Source organism: Macadamia integrifolia, chromosome 4, assembly GCF_013358625.1.
Source record: "Macadamia integrifolia cultivar HAES 741 chromosome 4, SCU_Mint_v3, whole genome shotgun sequence".
In the NCBI taxonomy this organism is placed as follows: domain Eukaryota; kingdom Viridiplantae; phylum Streptophyta; class Magnoliopsida; order Proteales; family Proteaceae; genus Macadamia; species Macadamia integrifolia.
Genome location: NC_056560.1, coordinates 9,307,486 through 9,322,929, shown reverse-complemented (window position 1 = coordinate 9,322,929; position 15,444 = coordinate 9,307,486). Strand labels below are relative to the sequence as shown.

Sequence of the window (15,444 nt, the reverse complement as noted above, 5' to 3'; positions counted from 1 at the left end):
TGCTTTAGGTCAAGGTGTATCAATGACCTTTCCCTAAGCTTAAAAATAAGCTAAATGAAGGAAGAAAGAAACTGCTCCATCTGCATTGCCTATTTTCTGCCATTAGGACTGTTCATTTTTGTATTCTAACCATTGGAAAAATTAAAAACCTTTATATAAGCTACATTTATAATTTTGTACCCCATCTCAAACATATGGCATACCATTATAAGGTTTTCCCTTTTTCAAAATTTTCTTGCTCCTTGAATATTACTTGAGTTCCTTTTTTAACAGTTTTGGAGCATTATATGGTACAAGAATGCTCGCATGAAAGGTTTGCTTACAAAACTCTTCTAAAGCTGCCTGTGCTTATAGGAGGTATGAGAAAAAAGACACACACATGGATTGGAAGGATTCATAAGGAGACCCTGAGAGCAACCGTACTCTCTACTACTTTGGCTAGTTTCAGGCCTGACATTCTATTTCATTGCATAAAAACATCATGCAATTATACAGGGCATACCAGTGCATTAGGCTCTTGCCAATGTAGCGTCTTCGGAGGGTTATAATTTATGCAACCTTAACTCCGTTTCATAGAGAGGCTGTTTACCGACTCAAATCCACGGCCACTAGTTCACAATGGAACAATCTTGCCATTGCACCAAGGTCCGCCCCTCTCAAATATATAGTATTAATCTGAAAGTAGCAAAACAATGAGAGGAAATAACCTTTCCAAAATCATAACAGAAAAATCACGGATTGGATTGAAAAATCAAGTTCCATCAACTCATGGATAGGAAGTTTAATCAAGTACTCTTTTAACTTCCTTTATTGGGAAGGGAGGGGGGGGGGGGGGGGGTGTCACATTATCACTTACCATGTAAATTGGGAGCAATTTTCTATTAATAAGAAAAAACCAAAGAAGTCCATCCAAAGGAAAGAAAAAAAAAGGTATTGGCGAAACATTATGCGTGAAGGCCCATCAAGGGTGTACCCAGTGCATGAGGATCACATGGAGCAACCTTACCATTGCGCCAAGGTCTGCCCTCTATTTTAGGTGAAGGCCTAAGCTCAATAAATAATTGTTGAGTTAAACAACACAATCTCTAACAAAAGAAGTGAAAATTCACTGAAAACAAAACCATTTAGGAGCTGCAGAAGATTAAGACCTCTGTTCGAAAAGCACAAAATCTACTTTCGTAACTACATCTTGCCACTGCTGCTGTACTAATACTGGGGCTGCTACTGGCATAGTTGCTCCACAGCGGTTACAATCTGCGCAGGCTGAACTACAGTCCATTCCTCCAATGTCCCAGCATATGGGGTTGGCACGTCCTGTGAGGACAGGCACATAACTGGGGCATCTAAGTAATCGTGGAAATTCTCATTGATGGCTGCTGTTAGACTGGCACCAATCCCACCTGTCCGCATACACTCCTCCACAATAAGCACACGGTGTGTCTTCTTTACTGAATTACCTATCGTATGAAGATCAAACGGTTTCAATGACCTGATATCAATCACCTCAGGATCATACCCCTTGTTCACCAATGTTTTGGCAGCCTGCATCACATGGTACCTCATGCGGGAGTATGTTAGGATTGTAATGTGCTCCCCAGGCCTCACCATCTCTGCCTCCTCTAGTGACAACACATACTCTTCATCTGGGATCCTCTCCTTGAGATTGTAGAGAAGCACATGCTCAAACAAAATAACTGGGTTCTCACTGCGGATGGCTGCCTTCATCAGGCCCTTGGCATTGTACGGTGTTGAGCAGGCAACCATCTGGATACCAGGAATTGACTGGAAGTATGATTCAAGTCGCTGTGAATGCTCAGCTCCAAGCTGACGTCCAACACCTCCAGGACCACGGATGACAACTGGAATGGTGAATTGGCCACCTGAAGTGTAGTGGAGCATACCACAGTTGTTAGAGATTTGGTTGTAAGCCAGGAGAAGGAAACCCATGTTCATGCCCTCTACTATTGGCCTGAGGCCTGTCATTGCAGCTCCAACAGCCATTCCCGTGAAGGAGTTTTCAGCAATGGGGGTATCCAGAACCCTTAGATCCCCATACTTTGGAGCCAGGTCCTTTGTCACCTTGTATGAACCCCCATAGTGACCCACATCTTCCCCTACGACACAAACTCGAGGATCTCTATCCATCTCTTCTTCCAGGCCTTCTCGAAGCGCTTCAAACAGCAAGAGTTCATGCCTGAGGATATTAAAATTAAAATTTCAATCAGCAATCCTCAGCATTCCAATAGGCAAAAGGAGAATTATCAAGGTATTAAAACCAGCTTATAATCCATAAAAAATCTTCAAAACGCTGGAGTCCAAAAAATAGAATCAACTCTATGCTGAAATCCAGAGTTGCCATAACTACATTTTAGGAATAAGAAAATGCATCCTCAGGTATAGCCTGCTCAATTTCTTATCTCAATCCATTCCTCCCACACAGAAACTGAAGAGCAAACTCATCCTCCCAAAAAAGCACAAGAATGTCCCCAAATTGAAGACTGTCCTTGAAACAAAATCATTATAAAGAGCCAGGATCTTATTTTATAAAACCATAAAATAGTTTTCTATACCCCCACACCATGAGCTCCCCTACCATATTAAAAGCCTACCCCGCTAGTCTCTGATATTTACAGATGATCACATTCACCTCCTTCCGAAGACCAAAAGGGCTTCATTACTGAATCTCCACAACCACTTAGCCAACAATGACAAGTTAACCTTACTCGAAAATCTCACACCCCAACTAATCTTTTAGTCTTACAAACCAACCTCCATTTAACCAAATTAAATCTAACTTCCTTTACCATCCACCCCATCCCAGAAAAACTCTCGCAGTATTCTCTCCATCTTCTCTATTTATTGATTACTAAAAGCATATAACCAAGTGCATCTTAAATCCATATTTTAAAAACTTACAAATATGACAGGCTTTTTGTCACAGAGGTTATAAGATCAAGCACTAAAAAATAAAAGTCAGTTTGGAAAGTTACAACCAAAATACTAAGTATCAATTAGTCATGGGATTTATTGGGCAAGAATTAGATAATGAGATAGCTAAAATGTATTAACTCCAAACCAACATGTTTGTATAGCGTACAATCATCAGAGATAACTTTAAAGACAAATTTGAACAATAGAGCATCACTATGTGGACCCCATTTAAGCATGGTCTTGCACTTACATCATAAATTCAAATGATAGGTCATACGATCTAATACATAACGCAGAAGAAATGAAGCAAAGTTTTGAAGGTAAATTGTTGTAATAAATTCCAGATTTCCCTATGTCAAGCCCATGTAAACAAAATCAAGCGGTTGTTTACATCCTGCTTTTCATTAACCTTACACAAATGCACTTGATACTAGAATATGTAGCAACCAGTGACAAAATAAACAGCCAACATACTATGCCAAGCATTCCAGTCGCATTTTCAAAGTCGCTGCACCATTAAGGAGCTCCAAGTATATGCTACAGTTTCATACCAATTTACAGCATTATAAGCATCTACCTGTTAATTTGATGTGATAATTGTGCAGATTTTTTTTTTTTTTTTGGGTAAGAGATAATTGTGCACGTGTAACATAAGAAGGGGTAAGTGCCAAATTGGAATCATGGAGGAATGCTTTAGGGGGTGTTTGGTTCGGTAAATCTTTGGGATGACATTCTTTAGAATGATAATTCTTAATTTTTGGAGTTGTTTGGTTCCACTAGGATGACCCTCATAAGTGAGCATCCTACTTCCCATGAATGACCATATTACAAAGGATGTGTTCCAAATCTGAGTTTACCTCAACACTTAAACTCAGATTTGAGCAACCTTTTTACCACCTAGTATAAAAGAAGAAAGCGGAAAGACAATCTCTATGGAAACCAATATCTCAATCCGTGAGAAACATGTACTAACCTCAATGCAACCAAACGATTTTTCAGAAAGAAACATAATTCAGAAGAATGTCTATCAAAAGATTGACATTCATATCCGATACATGCACCATTTGATTTACCGAACCAAACACCCCCTTAGAGTCTAAGGACCATCATCCAATGCTGGTCCTGTCTATGCAGGGGGTCCTGAGAGGGGTGAGTTTGGAGTTGGTCCTAACCTTTGGCAGTTTTGCGCAAAGTGGCCACCCTCAAACTTGAATCTGAGCATTTTCCATGGCAGCACGAACCTTTTACCATTGCTCTAAGCAATGGAGTGTAAAGAACAAAAACAGAATTTATGGAGTGCAAATGAAGTTGTTAGGAAAAATGGTAGGGAGATATCTTCTTGTGGTAGGACAGATATTTTGGTCGAAGGAGATTCTTCTATAGGCATTGACTTGTTGCAGGTCTAATATTGATGAAGCCATCTTACTCAGAAAACTAGATCATTATGTCTGTGGCTCTGTGTCTCATTCTTTTGGATGATAAAAACTACCAATTCTTAATCTGATTCTCTTTTTTTTTTTTTTTGTGGGGGGGGGGTATATAAAGGATACTTTGTAGGTGGGTGACTTCATGACAGTCTAGGCGCCTGTGGATTCAAAACTGCTGGCTCTTTGTTGCTGTACTCCATTTTACATTTTCCACCTTAGCTTAATAAAATTTCTTCTAATTAATAAAACAAGAAGAAAGAAGGAAAAGGAAAAAAAAAAAAAAAAACCTCGCAGCACCACCCTCCACCCCCCGCCCCCAAAAAAAAAAAAAATTCTCTTAAAACTCAGGACCTGATCAGCTAAGTCAATTAAAAATCACAGGATTCTGGTTATGAGTTTTACAAACTTGCTTCCCTCCCCTAGAACCCAATCTACCCAAAACGCAGAAGCACACCAGGGCCTAACACCACAGACCTCCTACTTAGAGAGCCTTGAAAGAAATTAGTCAGTTGGGGATTTGGCCCTATGCTTCTGCTCCTTCCTTGGCCTACTCACCTCACTTTCGGTCTCCTACTTGCTGCATTTCTGATGGTCCTAAGAGTGATAGAGCTGCAGCAAAGCAGATTGAAACCCACTCAATGAGAAGATGGGATCTAGATGCTAATTGGAAAGTTTTCAAGCATAACCTTACCACCCATTCTCCTCTGGGATCCTTCTTTTTAAGCATTCAAAAGAATAACTGAAACAAAGTCATCCTGGGCGAAAAATGGTGCACTTTATCAGTGTATGTCACAAATGAAGGTTATGGAATTCAAAGTTGTCAGGAGTTTGGCTTAGGGTTTTAGGCCAAGGTAAGGTGCCTTTCAGAAATTAGATTGAGATAACATATTAAAAATATAAGGTATAATAAGCTACAAAGAAGAGGAAGAAGCAGGAGGAACATTTGCCGGAATTACCAATGGCAGAGATTAAGAAGTCCTAGAGACTAGAGGTTCTTAAAAGAATGAATAGAATCACCTTTGAGACTTGATTACGTATCGGCATAGACTTGCAATGACACAGACCCAGTTTCCAATGACTTGTGAATAAAATCAAGGTAGTTTTTTTGCCATCCTTGGAATTTTCTTAAATAAAGGGCAAAAATAAACCTGAATATTACTGAACCCTCCAGTAATTTGGACTTTTGAGAAAGTTTCAAACTAGTATATGGAATTATTAACTAGGCATGATATGAATGGACTGTCCACCCATAAGTCTGTGAATTCCTAATATAAAGACTTCTCAATTATCCATTTCTCTACCAAATCTACAATAAGTTGAACCACATGAAGTAGATCAAAAATCAGTAAACAATAGCGCCAGATAAAATTTCACAGCAGTCCATTTGTAGCAATTATGATACAAAACTATAGTTTAAAAACAAAATACAAAAAACAAAAACAGAACAATCAGCCTGGGTAAAAAAAGAAATAGAGCATACCCGGGCTTAGAGGCCGTGGATGTAGTGGAACCATCAGCTTTTGCCTAAAAAAGATTAAATTTTGAGAACAACATTAAACTCCATAGATTAAAGTGCCTCCATTATTATATAAAAGAAAATTATATTAAAGGTTAAGATGTTTAACTGCAACTGCATTGGTAACCAATCTACCACCAACGTTGCGAGCTTTGAGATTAGAAGTTGGGATCACCCTTCCATCAGACCTGACAACTAAAGAAGACGTGATCCTTTCTGAAATGAAGCAAGGGAAAGTCTTCAATCAGATACAGTTTCGTTAACGAGAAAAATATATAACACCTGAAATTAATCATAAAAATTGGCGTATGGTCGGAAAGTAGAGCTTGAAATGTAGAGGAAATATGAAAACCTGGGAGAGATTTGACAGATTGAAGCTGAAATCCCTTAGAATCGAAAGAAAACGATGATGAAAGATTAGTAGCCGCCCCAATCCCCTGCATAATCGCTGCCATTTTTCTTCACGCACTTACACACGGAGAAAGGGTGAAGAGGAAGAGAGAGGATGGGTTTGAGCCTATCACTCCGTATAGAAGTTATGAAATGAGGTGAGGGCGGAGAGATCGAGGGGAAAGAACAAATGCTTTCAACTCTTGCGAACGCCACCTCTCACGTGGGCCGTCGTAACTTCGTTTGCATCGCCTTCTCTCCCTCTCAGTTTTTTTTTTTTTTTTTTTCAATTGCATTTCTCCCAATTGAACGCTAGCTAATCGCTTGGCCTACACTAGCGTGGCAACCAATGAGGATTGAGGGATTACATTGGGGCATCGTTAAGGGTGGATTATTTTTTTTTTCCATGGTATTTCTTGTTGGGAAAGAAGTATGCTACCTCATTGCATAGGCTACACCAATATAGGGGCCAATGAGAGAATGCATATGAGCATCAATAAGGATGGATATTTTGTATTTCAGTGAGAAAAAAGGGTCATTTTGCCCCTCTATGTTTGAGCATTTTTGCCTCTTTATTTCCATTATATTTTTTATTTAAATAATGCACTTTTTTAATTCAGGAAAAAAAATTAGTTCCTTTTAGGGGTATTTTTTAGGATATATCATATACACGTAAAAATTACTAAAAAAAAAAAGGTTTTTGATAAACATAATAATGTGTAAAATCTTAGGGATATAAGTATACATTTTGCCCCACTTTGGGTAATACTTTTTTTTTTTTTTTTTTTTTTTTTTACAGTTTCTAAATCTATAAGAGAAAGTGCTTAAAGTTAACCAACAACTGGTCCAAGCTTGAACTAACTTGTCAAAAGGAACTAACTCAGTAGTACCACATCCTCTCTCCTACAAAATCCTGAGGATTATTCTCTCTCCTTGACACTTCACAAGATCTTGAAGATGCTATGCAAAGATTCCTTTCTGATTTAGTCAAAATTGTAAGATATTGGTTAATATTGCAAGGAATGAATAAAATCTGTTAATTTTAGAAACAATTTCCCTCTTTTCTCACACAGCATCCTAGAGAATGAGGTTTTTACCAAGATTAAATTTTATTTTATTTTCTTTCTTTTCTTAAAGAAAACTTGTAAAAGGAAGGGGGCAAGACCAAAGCCCCATAACAACCCCTTCCCCCCTTCTAGGATGATAATTCCTCTTAATTTATTTATTTATTTTTTTTCCTAATTTATTCTTAGCTCTTTTCTCTCTCTCCTTATGTTTCTTCAAGCTTTTATTCAAGTGATTAATGAAAATGCAATTCAGTTTTTAATTGTTAGTTTGTTTAATTATTAGTTTACTTTGTTAATTTAGTTCATAGTTTAGTTAATTTAATTAGTGCAATCCATAGTTCTACCTTTCAAATTTTCTAGTTCTAGGAAAGAATTGGTTCAAGTTACAAAAATCAAGAGTTTTCAAGTTCAAGAGAACAAATTCTTCATCAATAATTCTGTTCAAATACCATCACTCGAAATCAATCAAGTTTCAATTCAGCTTATATATAATCAAGGTATGATAAAGTTTATTAGTAGAATTAAGATTTTTATTTAAATACAAGTAATGGAATTAGCTTAAAACTCAGTTCATCACTATGTTACCCCATTCCATGGACTATCCTCCGAGGATGCTTATTTGTTTCTGAAAGAATTTGAGGAGGTTTGTGTCCTCATTAAGATACAACAACTCAGTGATGATGTTAAACTCAAATACATTACTTTTTTGCCCAAGGATGAAGCAAAAAGATGGCTATATGAGCTGCCAACTAATTCCACTTTCACATGGGTTCAGTTTACGGTAGCGTTCTTGAGAATTTTTTTTCTCTTGCATAAAACAAATAAACTCAAGAATGAGATCATGCAGTTCCAATAAAAACTTCAAGAGACATTTTTCAGACTCATGGACAGGTTCCAAGACCTTCTCTAAAAGTGTCCCCACCATGGCATTGACAAATGGCATATTTGCTAAATAATTTATGAAGGGATAGACTATCATACCAAGCAGATGTTAGAGTCTATGTGTCCTACAGGCTTCATAGCTTATGCGGACGAAAATTAAGCTTGAAATTTTTTGGTTAACCTAGCTGAAAAGACAAGAGAATAAAAGTCTACTTAGGAAAATGAGAGAACTATAGGAGGTAAAGGGTACTATGTTGATAAGATAGTAGCCAAGGAGGCCCATTTAGATAGCATCATTAAGAGAATAAAAGCCCTTGTCCCTAAAGCACATGCCCCTATCCACCAAGTCCAAAATCAGGTCTCTATGTGCAATTGGTGTCACTCCCTTGGACATGTAATAAAAAAATACCCCAATAGTTCTGGGTGCAATGAAAATATTGATGCTCTTTACCCGAACAACCTGTTTAGCAACACTTAAAATCCAGGGTGGAGAAATCACCTTACTTTTTCTTTGAGCCAAGAAAATCAAGGAGGCACATCCAACTTTCACAACCAAGGATAGCCTAGTCCCTAGAGGCCCAATTTTGCACCACCATCTAATTCTTTCCCTCGGCCTAATTTAGGTCCTCAGTCAAATTTTTCTAGGCCCCCTCTCCAAGCACATTATCAACAATCCATGGGGTTTATATCTACTGGAGAGGTGGAAAGAATTAGCGAGCTAAAGAAAAGCATGACCCTTCTCATGATAAGCCATAATAATGTGGAGAGGTAACTCACCCAACTTGTCACAATCATGCATGAGAAGGAGAAAGAAAAATTACCTAGTCAGCCAAAGCTGAATCCTAGACATCAGGTGCAAACTCCATAAGAGCTACCTGCTCCTCAACTCAATGTTATATAGAGTCATCTACACCAAGGGCCCTCCAACAGTGTAATGTGGTATATATCCTATGAAGTGGCTGAGAGTATTTATGGAATGGTACCACTCCTCCTCCATCATCTGACATTTCGGTTGACCCTCCAACTATCGAGGCTACTATTGTGCCTCCCATTTCATGTTCACCAGATGGACCTGAAGAAATTAAGGATGATTTGGTGGAAGTCACAAAAAATGATTCTATTAATGAGAGAACTTCTGATAGTGTTTATGGTCCTCATGTCTCCTATCATAACCATTTGATGAATAAGAAGAAGACAATTTCAATAGAAAAAATTTTAGAAATCTTCAATAAGGTAGAGGTAAACATCCCTCTTTTAGATACCATAACTCAAATCCCAGCCTATGTCAAAGTCCTCAAAGACTTGCACTCACAAGAGTGCCACAAGTGTGATCAAAAATGCGTTATTGACAGCTAATATCAGTTCAATGATCATACAACTTATAGCATCCAAGTATAAGGATATCGGGTGTCCCACCATCGCTTGTGTCATTGGCAACACTCATATTGATCATGCCTTACTTGACCTTGGTGCAAGTGTCTTCTATCTTATCATGTTTATTAGCAACTTGAATTAGGAGATTTGAAAGCCACATGGACCACTCTCCAGTTGGCTGACCGTTCTGTCAAGATTCTAAAATGGATGGTTAAAGATGTCCTATTTAAGGTAGGAGAATTTATTTTTTCAGTTGATTTTATTGTTTTTGACACCAAACCCTTCACTATTGGGGATAAGATACCTATCATTCTTGGATGACCATTCCTAGCTACCAGCAATGCATTAATCAATTGTCGGAATGGTCTACTAAGAATATCTTTTGTTAATCACATTATGGAGTTCAACATGTACAAGTTGGGCAAGCAACCCATAATTGATGAAGAAGTCATTATACTTGAGGATTTTTCTAATGATATTGTTAAAACTTTGACATTGACTTTGATTCAGAATTCCAAAAGTGTATGGAAGAATTAGAGGATGATATTGAAAATTTCTTCTCTGAGGTTTGGAGCCTCCATACAACCATGGAGTCTATTGGTGCTTTATCAAATTTTCTTCCTAAACCCTCAATTGTTGAGCCCCTTAAGCTTGATTTGAAAGAGTTGTCCTCTAACTTAAGGTATACCTTCTTAGGAGAAGATCAAAATCTACCAGTTATTATTGCCTCAGATATAACTTCAAGCCAAGAGGAAGAGTTGATCAAAGTTTTAAAAGAAAACAAGGAAGCCTTAGATTGGACCAAGGCAAACATTAAAGGAATTAGCCCCTCAATCGTTCAACATCATATTCACTTCATGGAGGATTCAAAACCTTTTAGGAAACCACAAAGAAGGGTTAATCCTATGATGCAAGAAGCTATCAAGAAAGAGATCCTAAAGTGCTTGGATCATGGTATCATCTACCCTATTTCTGATAGCGAGTGTGAAGTTTAATGCAAGTAGTGCTAAAGAAGTCAGGGATCATAGTAGTCTAAAATACTGAAAATGAGTTGATCCTAACCAGTGTCCAAACAAGATGGCATATGTGTATTGACTACAAGAAGTTAAATACGACAACTTGGAAAGACCACTTCCTTTTGCCTTTTATTGATCAAATGTTAGAGCGATTAGCAGGACATGAGTATTATTGTTTCCTTGATGGTTATTCCAATTATAACCAGAGTCTCATTGCCTCACATGACCAACACAAGACCACCTTTACATGCCCCTATGGAACCTTTGCTTATCGACGTATGCCTTTTGGGCTTTGTAATGCCCCTGTCACGTTCCAAAGATGCATAATGAACATTTTCTTTGATATGGTGGAGTACTTTTTGTAAGTGTTTTTGGATGATTTTTCTATTCATGGCTCCTCATTTTCTAATTGTTTGCATCGTCTTTCTTTAGTACTCAAATGATGCAAAGTGACTAATTTAGTCCTCAATTAGGAAAAATGTTATTTCATGGTTACACAGAGCATAGTGTTGGGTCATATCATTTTCAAAGAATGGATCAAGGTTGATAGAGTTAAAATGGACTTAATTTCCAATTTACCACCTCCCAAGTCAGTTAAGGGTGTTCGTTCCTTCTTGGGTCATATAGGGGTTCTATCGTCGATTCATCAAGAACTTCAGTCACATGGTTAGACCTCTCACTAATTTTTTGGCTAAAGAGTAACCCTTCAAATTTTCTAGTGAATACCTCGTGTGCTTTGAGCAATTAAAGAAGGTGTTAACTACAACCCCCATTATTCAAGCTCCCTTATGGACTAAGCCTTTTAAATTAATATGTGATGCGTTTGATTTTGCTATAAAGACAGTCTTAGGGCAGAGAGTTGATAAGTTTCCTCGTGTTATCTATTATGTTAGTAGAACTCTCAATGATGCACAACTGAATTACACCACAACTGAAAAAGAATTTTTAGCTATTGTATTTGCATTAAAAACGCTTCATGCATATCTAATAGATTCTCATGTAATTATTTACACTGACCATACAGTTATCAGGTACCTTGTTCAAAAAAAGGATGCAAAAGTTAGTCCCATCAAATGGGTTTTGCTTTTACAGGAATTTGACCTAAAAATTAGGGATAAGAAAGGCAGTGAAAATTTGGTTACAGACCATTTATCCCGATTACCCAATTCTTTGACTGTGAATTCTTTAGTGAACGAGCATTCGGATGAGCAACTCTTTACAGTATCTAGTGAACCTTGGTTTGCAGATATTATAAATTTTCTTATTACAAACAAGACTTCGGATCATTGGTCTTCCCAAGTGAAGTACCATTTTCACTCACAAGTTAAGTATTTCTTTTGGGATGATCTTTACCTTTTTAAGTCATGCCCTAACCAAATTATCCGGAGATGTATCCCTGATCATGAGTACCATTCTATTCTTTCCTTTTGCCATGATCAACCTTGTGGTGACCATTTTGGACCTACTAAGACTGCGGCCAAGGTATTACAATATGGATTTTATTGGCCTAGTTTCTTCAAGGACGTCTTTGCTTATTGTAAGGCTTATCCTTCTTGTCAGTCTTTAGGAAAAATCAGTAGAAGGAACATGATGCCTCTTAACCCAATCCTCGTGGTTGAGGTTTTTGATGTTTAGGAAATAGATTTTATGGGTCTCTTCCCTAAGTCATATGGATATGAATATATTTTGTTGGCTATGGACTATGTGTTTGAAATAACCTAGAGGGGGTGTGAATAGGTTATACTAGTGGAATTAAACTCTTTTCGGTAAATAGGTCATTCGTGTGACAACAAGTTAAAATAATGCAGAGAAAATAAAATAAGAACAACCACAACACAAGATTTATAGTGGTTCGACTCAATTCGAGTCTAGTCCACTCCCTACAAGAATCCTCTTGTAAGGTATTCCACTAGTTCTCCCTTTCAGTACAGTAGGTAGGGAAGAAAACCTTTACAATCTTTTTATGGATAAGAGTATCCTTACAAATCTCCTTTCTAGGCAGAGAGACGCCTTCGCAATCTCTTTGAGAGGTAGAGAGAGACCTTTCTCTTTTTAGGATAAGAGAATCCTTACAATCATAAGTACAGTCTAGAATTGTAAAAACAGAAATTAATAAGAAATAGTGGAATAAGAGGAATACCTCAAGTGTGGTGCAAATGATGAGAATGAATAATAAATGATGAGTGATGCACCTTTTGCAAAGTCCTCTCTTACGGCTTTGACTTGCACATGAGAGAGTAGAGGACTTTGATTGAGACTTGAGCCTCTTGTTTGGGATTTGTGTAATAGAATAACTCAAGTGGAAATAAACTTCTTTAATGCTTGCAACAATGTTCTTAAAACTCTTTCTTAATGAATATTTAATTAAGAGTGATTTGGGTATTTATAGGTGAACTTAGTGAAGCATTTTAGGCAGGGAATTAGGCTCTAGCGGACATATTCTGGGTCCGTCGGTCGACCGCCATCGATAGCCGATTGACCGCCAAGAGCCATTGTAGGCAAAATATAGCTGTTGGGGCACTTCTAGACAGTCATCGATCGACCGGGACTTTCAATCGGTCGATCGCCTATGGTCTCGGATAGGTCTGATCCACCTGGGCTTCCAATCGGTCAACCGCCTATGGTCTCGGGCATTGTTAGTTAAAACGGGAACGGCAAAAAAACAGAGATGTACGGTACGTGTTTTAAACGGATAAAAACGTTGAACGGTACGGTAAAAAAAACGGTAAAAAAAAAGGAAACGTCAAACGGACGGAAACGAACGGTACGAGTATTAAACGTGTAGTTTTCAAAAAAACGAAACCAAAAAAAGGGCAATATATCATCATGTAATTTGAGAGATTATTGTCTGTATACCTGCATCTAATGTTCTAAACTACATCAACATCAAACATTCATGCATATATCATCCAAAATATAGCATCCAATGTAAATTCCAAATTAATACTTAATACACCATATTAAAAAAGACATGTCCAAAATATATAAAAAAAAAAACCATCCATCCATATCATCCAAGATGTCTAAAGAACTCAGTATCATTATAACAGGTCCAAAGATCAATGATAAAAAAAAAAGAAAAAGATCAATGAGGAGACATTAAACTACATGAAGTAGATCCTCCATCAGCTCCAGTGTCAGATGGTTCAGGTTCCTTGTACGTCTGCTCAAGCCTCTCCATTTCAAGCTCAAAGTCTACTATAGGTAATTCACCAAGATTATCTAAATCAATAGGCCTTGAATCTTTATGTAGTTGGCTTTCATAGTTCTCCCTCATCATAGAGTTCATCCTGATGTACACCAAATCCTCTAGCATCTCTGGGGCTAATCTATTTCTTTTCTTTGTTTGTGCTGCATCCCAAGCACTCCAATTACGCTCACAAGGAGAGGAACTACAAGGCTGACTCAAGATTCTACAAGCAATATTTTGAAGCACAGGAAATGCACTACCAACAAATTGCCACCAAATCCCTACAAATCAACATAAGTAAACAAATATAAGAATGCTATATTTAATTAAAAAAAATACAATAATAAACTAATTAACTAAGTCACTTACTTGGATGATTAGTTTTCATCATTGTCTGCCCTGTCATATTGAACAACAATGGACTTTTCATGCGATAATCAATGACTTCTTGCATGAATTGCTCACGATCCTCTAAAGGAATCATGATGTCCATTATAAAATCTTGTGCATTCATAAATTTAGTTCCATCAATATCAAGTCGACCACCAAACATAATAGAAGGATTCAAAAGTGCACCAAAGAGATGAACATGATGAATAATGTTCTTCTCTAACCTAAATTGAAACAAATCCATTATGGCTAAATACTTCCCTCCATCCTTCTCCACAAATTTTCTCAATGTTTATTTTGCCCTTTCTGTTGCTTCATATAAGTAACCTGCAGTAGAACCATCTGAATCAACAAGGCGAAGAATACGAATAAGTGGCTCCATGAAAGCAACAACTTCCTTTGCCCCCTCCCAAAATGTCTCTGATTGAATTATTCCAACAGTTCTCACTGCCATTTCAGCTCTATTGAATTGAAAGACTCTCCACTCAGATGATGCAACAAAAAGCCTCAGCTCATTCTCAACAACAATAAGAGACTGCAGCATAAAAAAATAAGTACCAAACCTTGTCTTGCAAGGCTGCTTGATATCTCTATTGTTGGTGAATTTTCTCATCAATGCTACAATACCTGTGTGCCTGTGAATATAATCCACTACAAGTTTTCCATCTTCTATAACTTCCCTCACCCATTTAACTTTTTTGTGAATATCTTTCAAAAGCAGATTAATCCCATGAGCAGCACAATTTGTTCTATATATATGATGCCATTTTCCAGACAACATATCACCACAAGAACAAAAGTTAGAACCATTATCTGAAATAAATTGCACAACATTCTTTGGTCCAACTTTTTCAATGACATCAGAAATTTCATTGAAAATAAATGTGGAAGTTAATCTATTTATACCGCACTCAATACATTTCAAAAACACAGCACCCCCAGGAGAGTAAGCAATCACATTAACCCATGACCTCTTCTTTATGTCAGTCCAAGAATCAGACATAATTGTGCAACCTGTGATATCCCATGTCGCCTTTATACTGCTAACATATTGCATGATTTCCGCTTTTTTTTCTAGGAATCAAACTGGTCCGAAGATTGCTATAACTAGGTACAACATAACTTGTACCATAAGCATATGCACCCCTTAGCATCTCAATAAAAGAATTTGTCTGAATAACATTGAAGGAAATGTTATTATTGACAAAAAAATCAGTTACCAACATGTCCAATGATTTCTTATCTTGCTTAGCAGCCATCT

General features: G+C 37.4%; 2 protein-coding genes across 2 annotated transcripts; both read right to left on the bottom strand.

Moving 5' to 3' along the window:
* Nucleotides 1-852: 852 nt before the first annotated feature.
* On the bottom strand, nucleotides 853-6,521 carry LOC122077116 (pyruvate dehydrogenase E1 component subunit beta-3, chloroplastic-like). Its single transcript, XM_042642924.1, has 4 exons — nucleotides 6,227-6,521; nucleotides 5,984-6,090; nucleotides 5,839-5,882; nucleotides 853-2,194 (listed from the first exon to the last, which is right to left on the bottom strand). The coding sequence occupies exons 1-4, from the start codon at nucleotides 6,327-6,329 to the stop codon at nucleotides 1,222-1,224; spliced, it is 1,227 nt and encodes a 408-aa protein (XP_042498858.1). The 5' UTR covers nucleotides 6,330-6,521; the 3' UTR covers nucleotides 853-1,221.
* A 7,167-nt stretch (nucleotides 6,522-13,688) lies between these two features.
* On the bottom strand, nucleotides 13,689-15,240 carry LOC122075381. The gene is made up of 3 exons (XM_042640368.1): nucleotides 14,511-15,240; nucleotides 14,163-14,402; nucleotides 13,689-14,074 (listed from the first exon to the last, which is right to left on the bottom strand). The coding sequence occupies exons 1-3, from the start codon at nucleotides 15,238-15,240 to the stop codon at nucleotides 13,689-13,691; spliced, it is 1,356 nt and encodes a 451-aa protein (XP_042496302.1).
* Nucleotides 15,241-15,444: the final 204 nt, after the last annotated feature.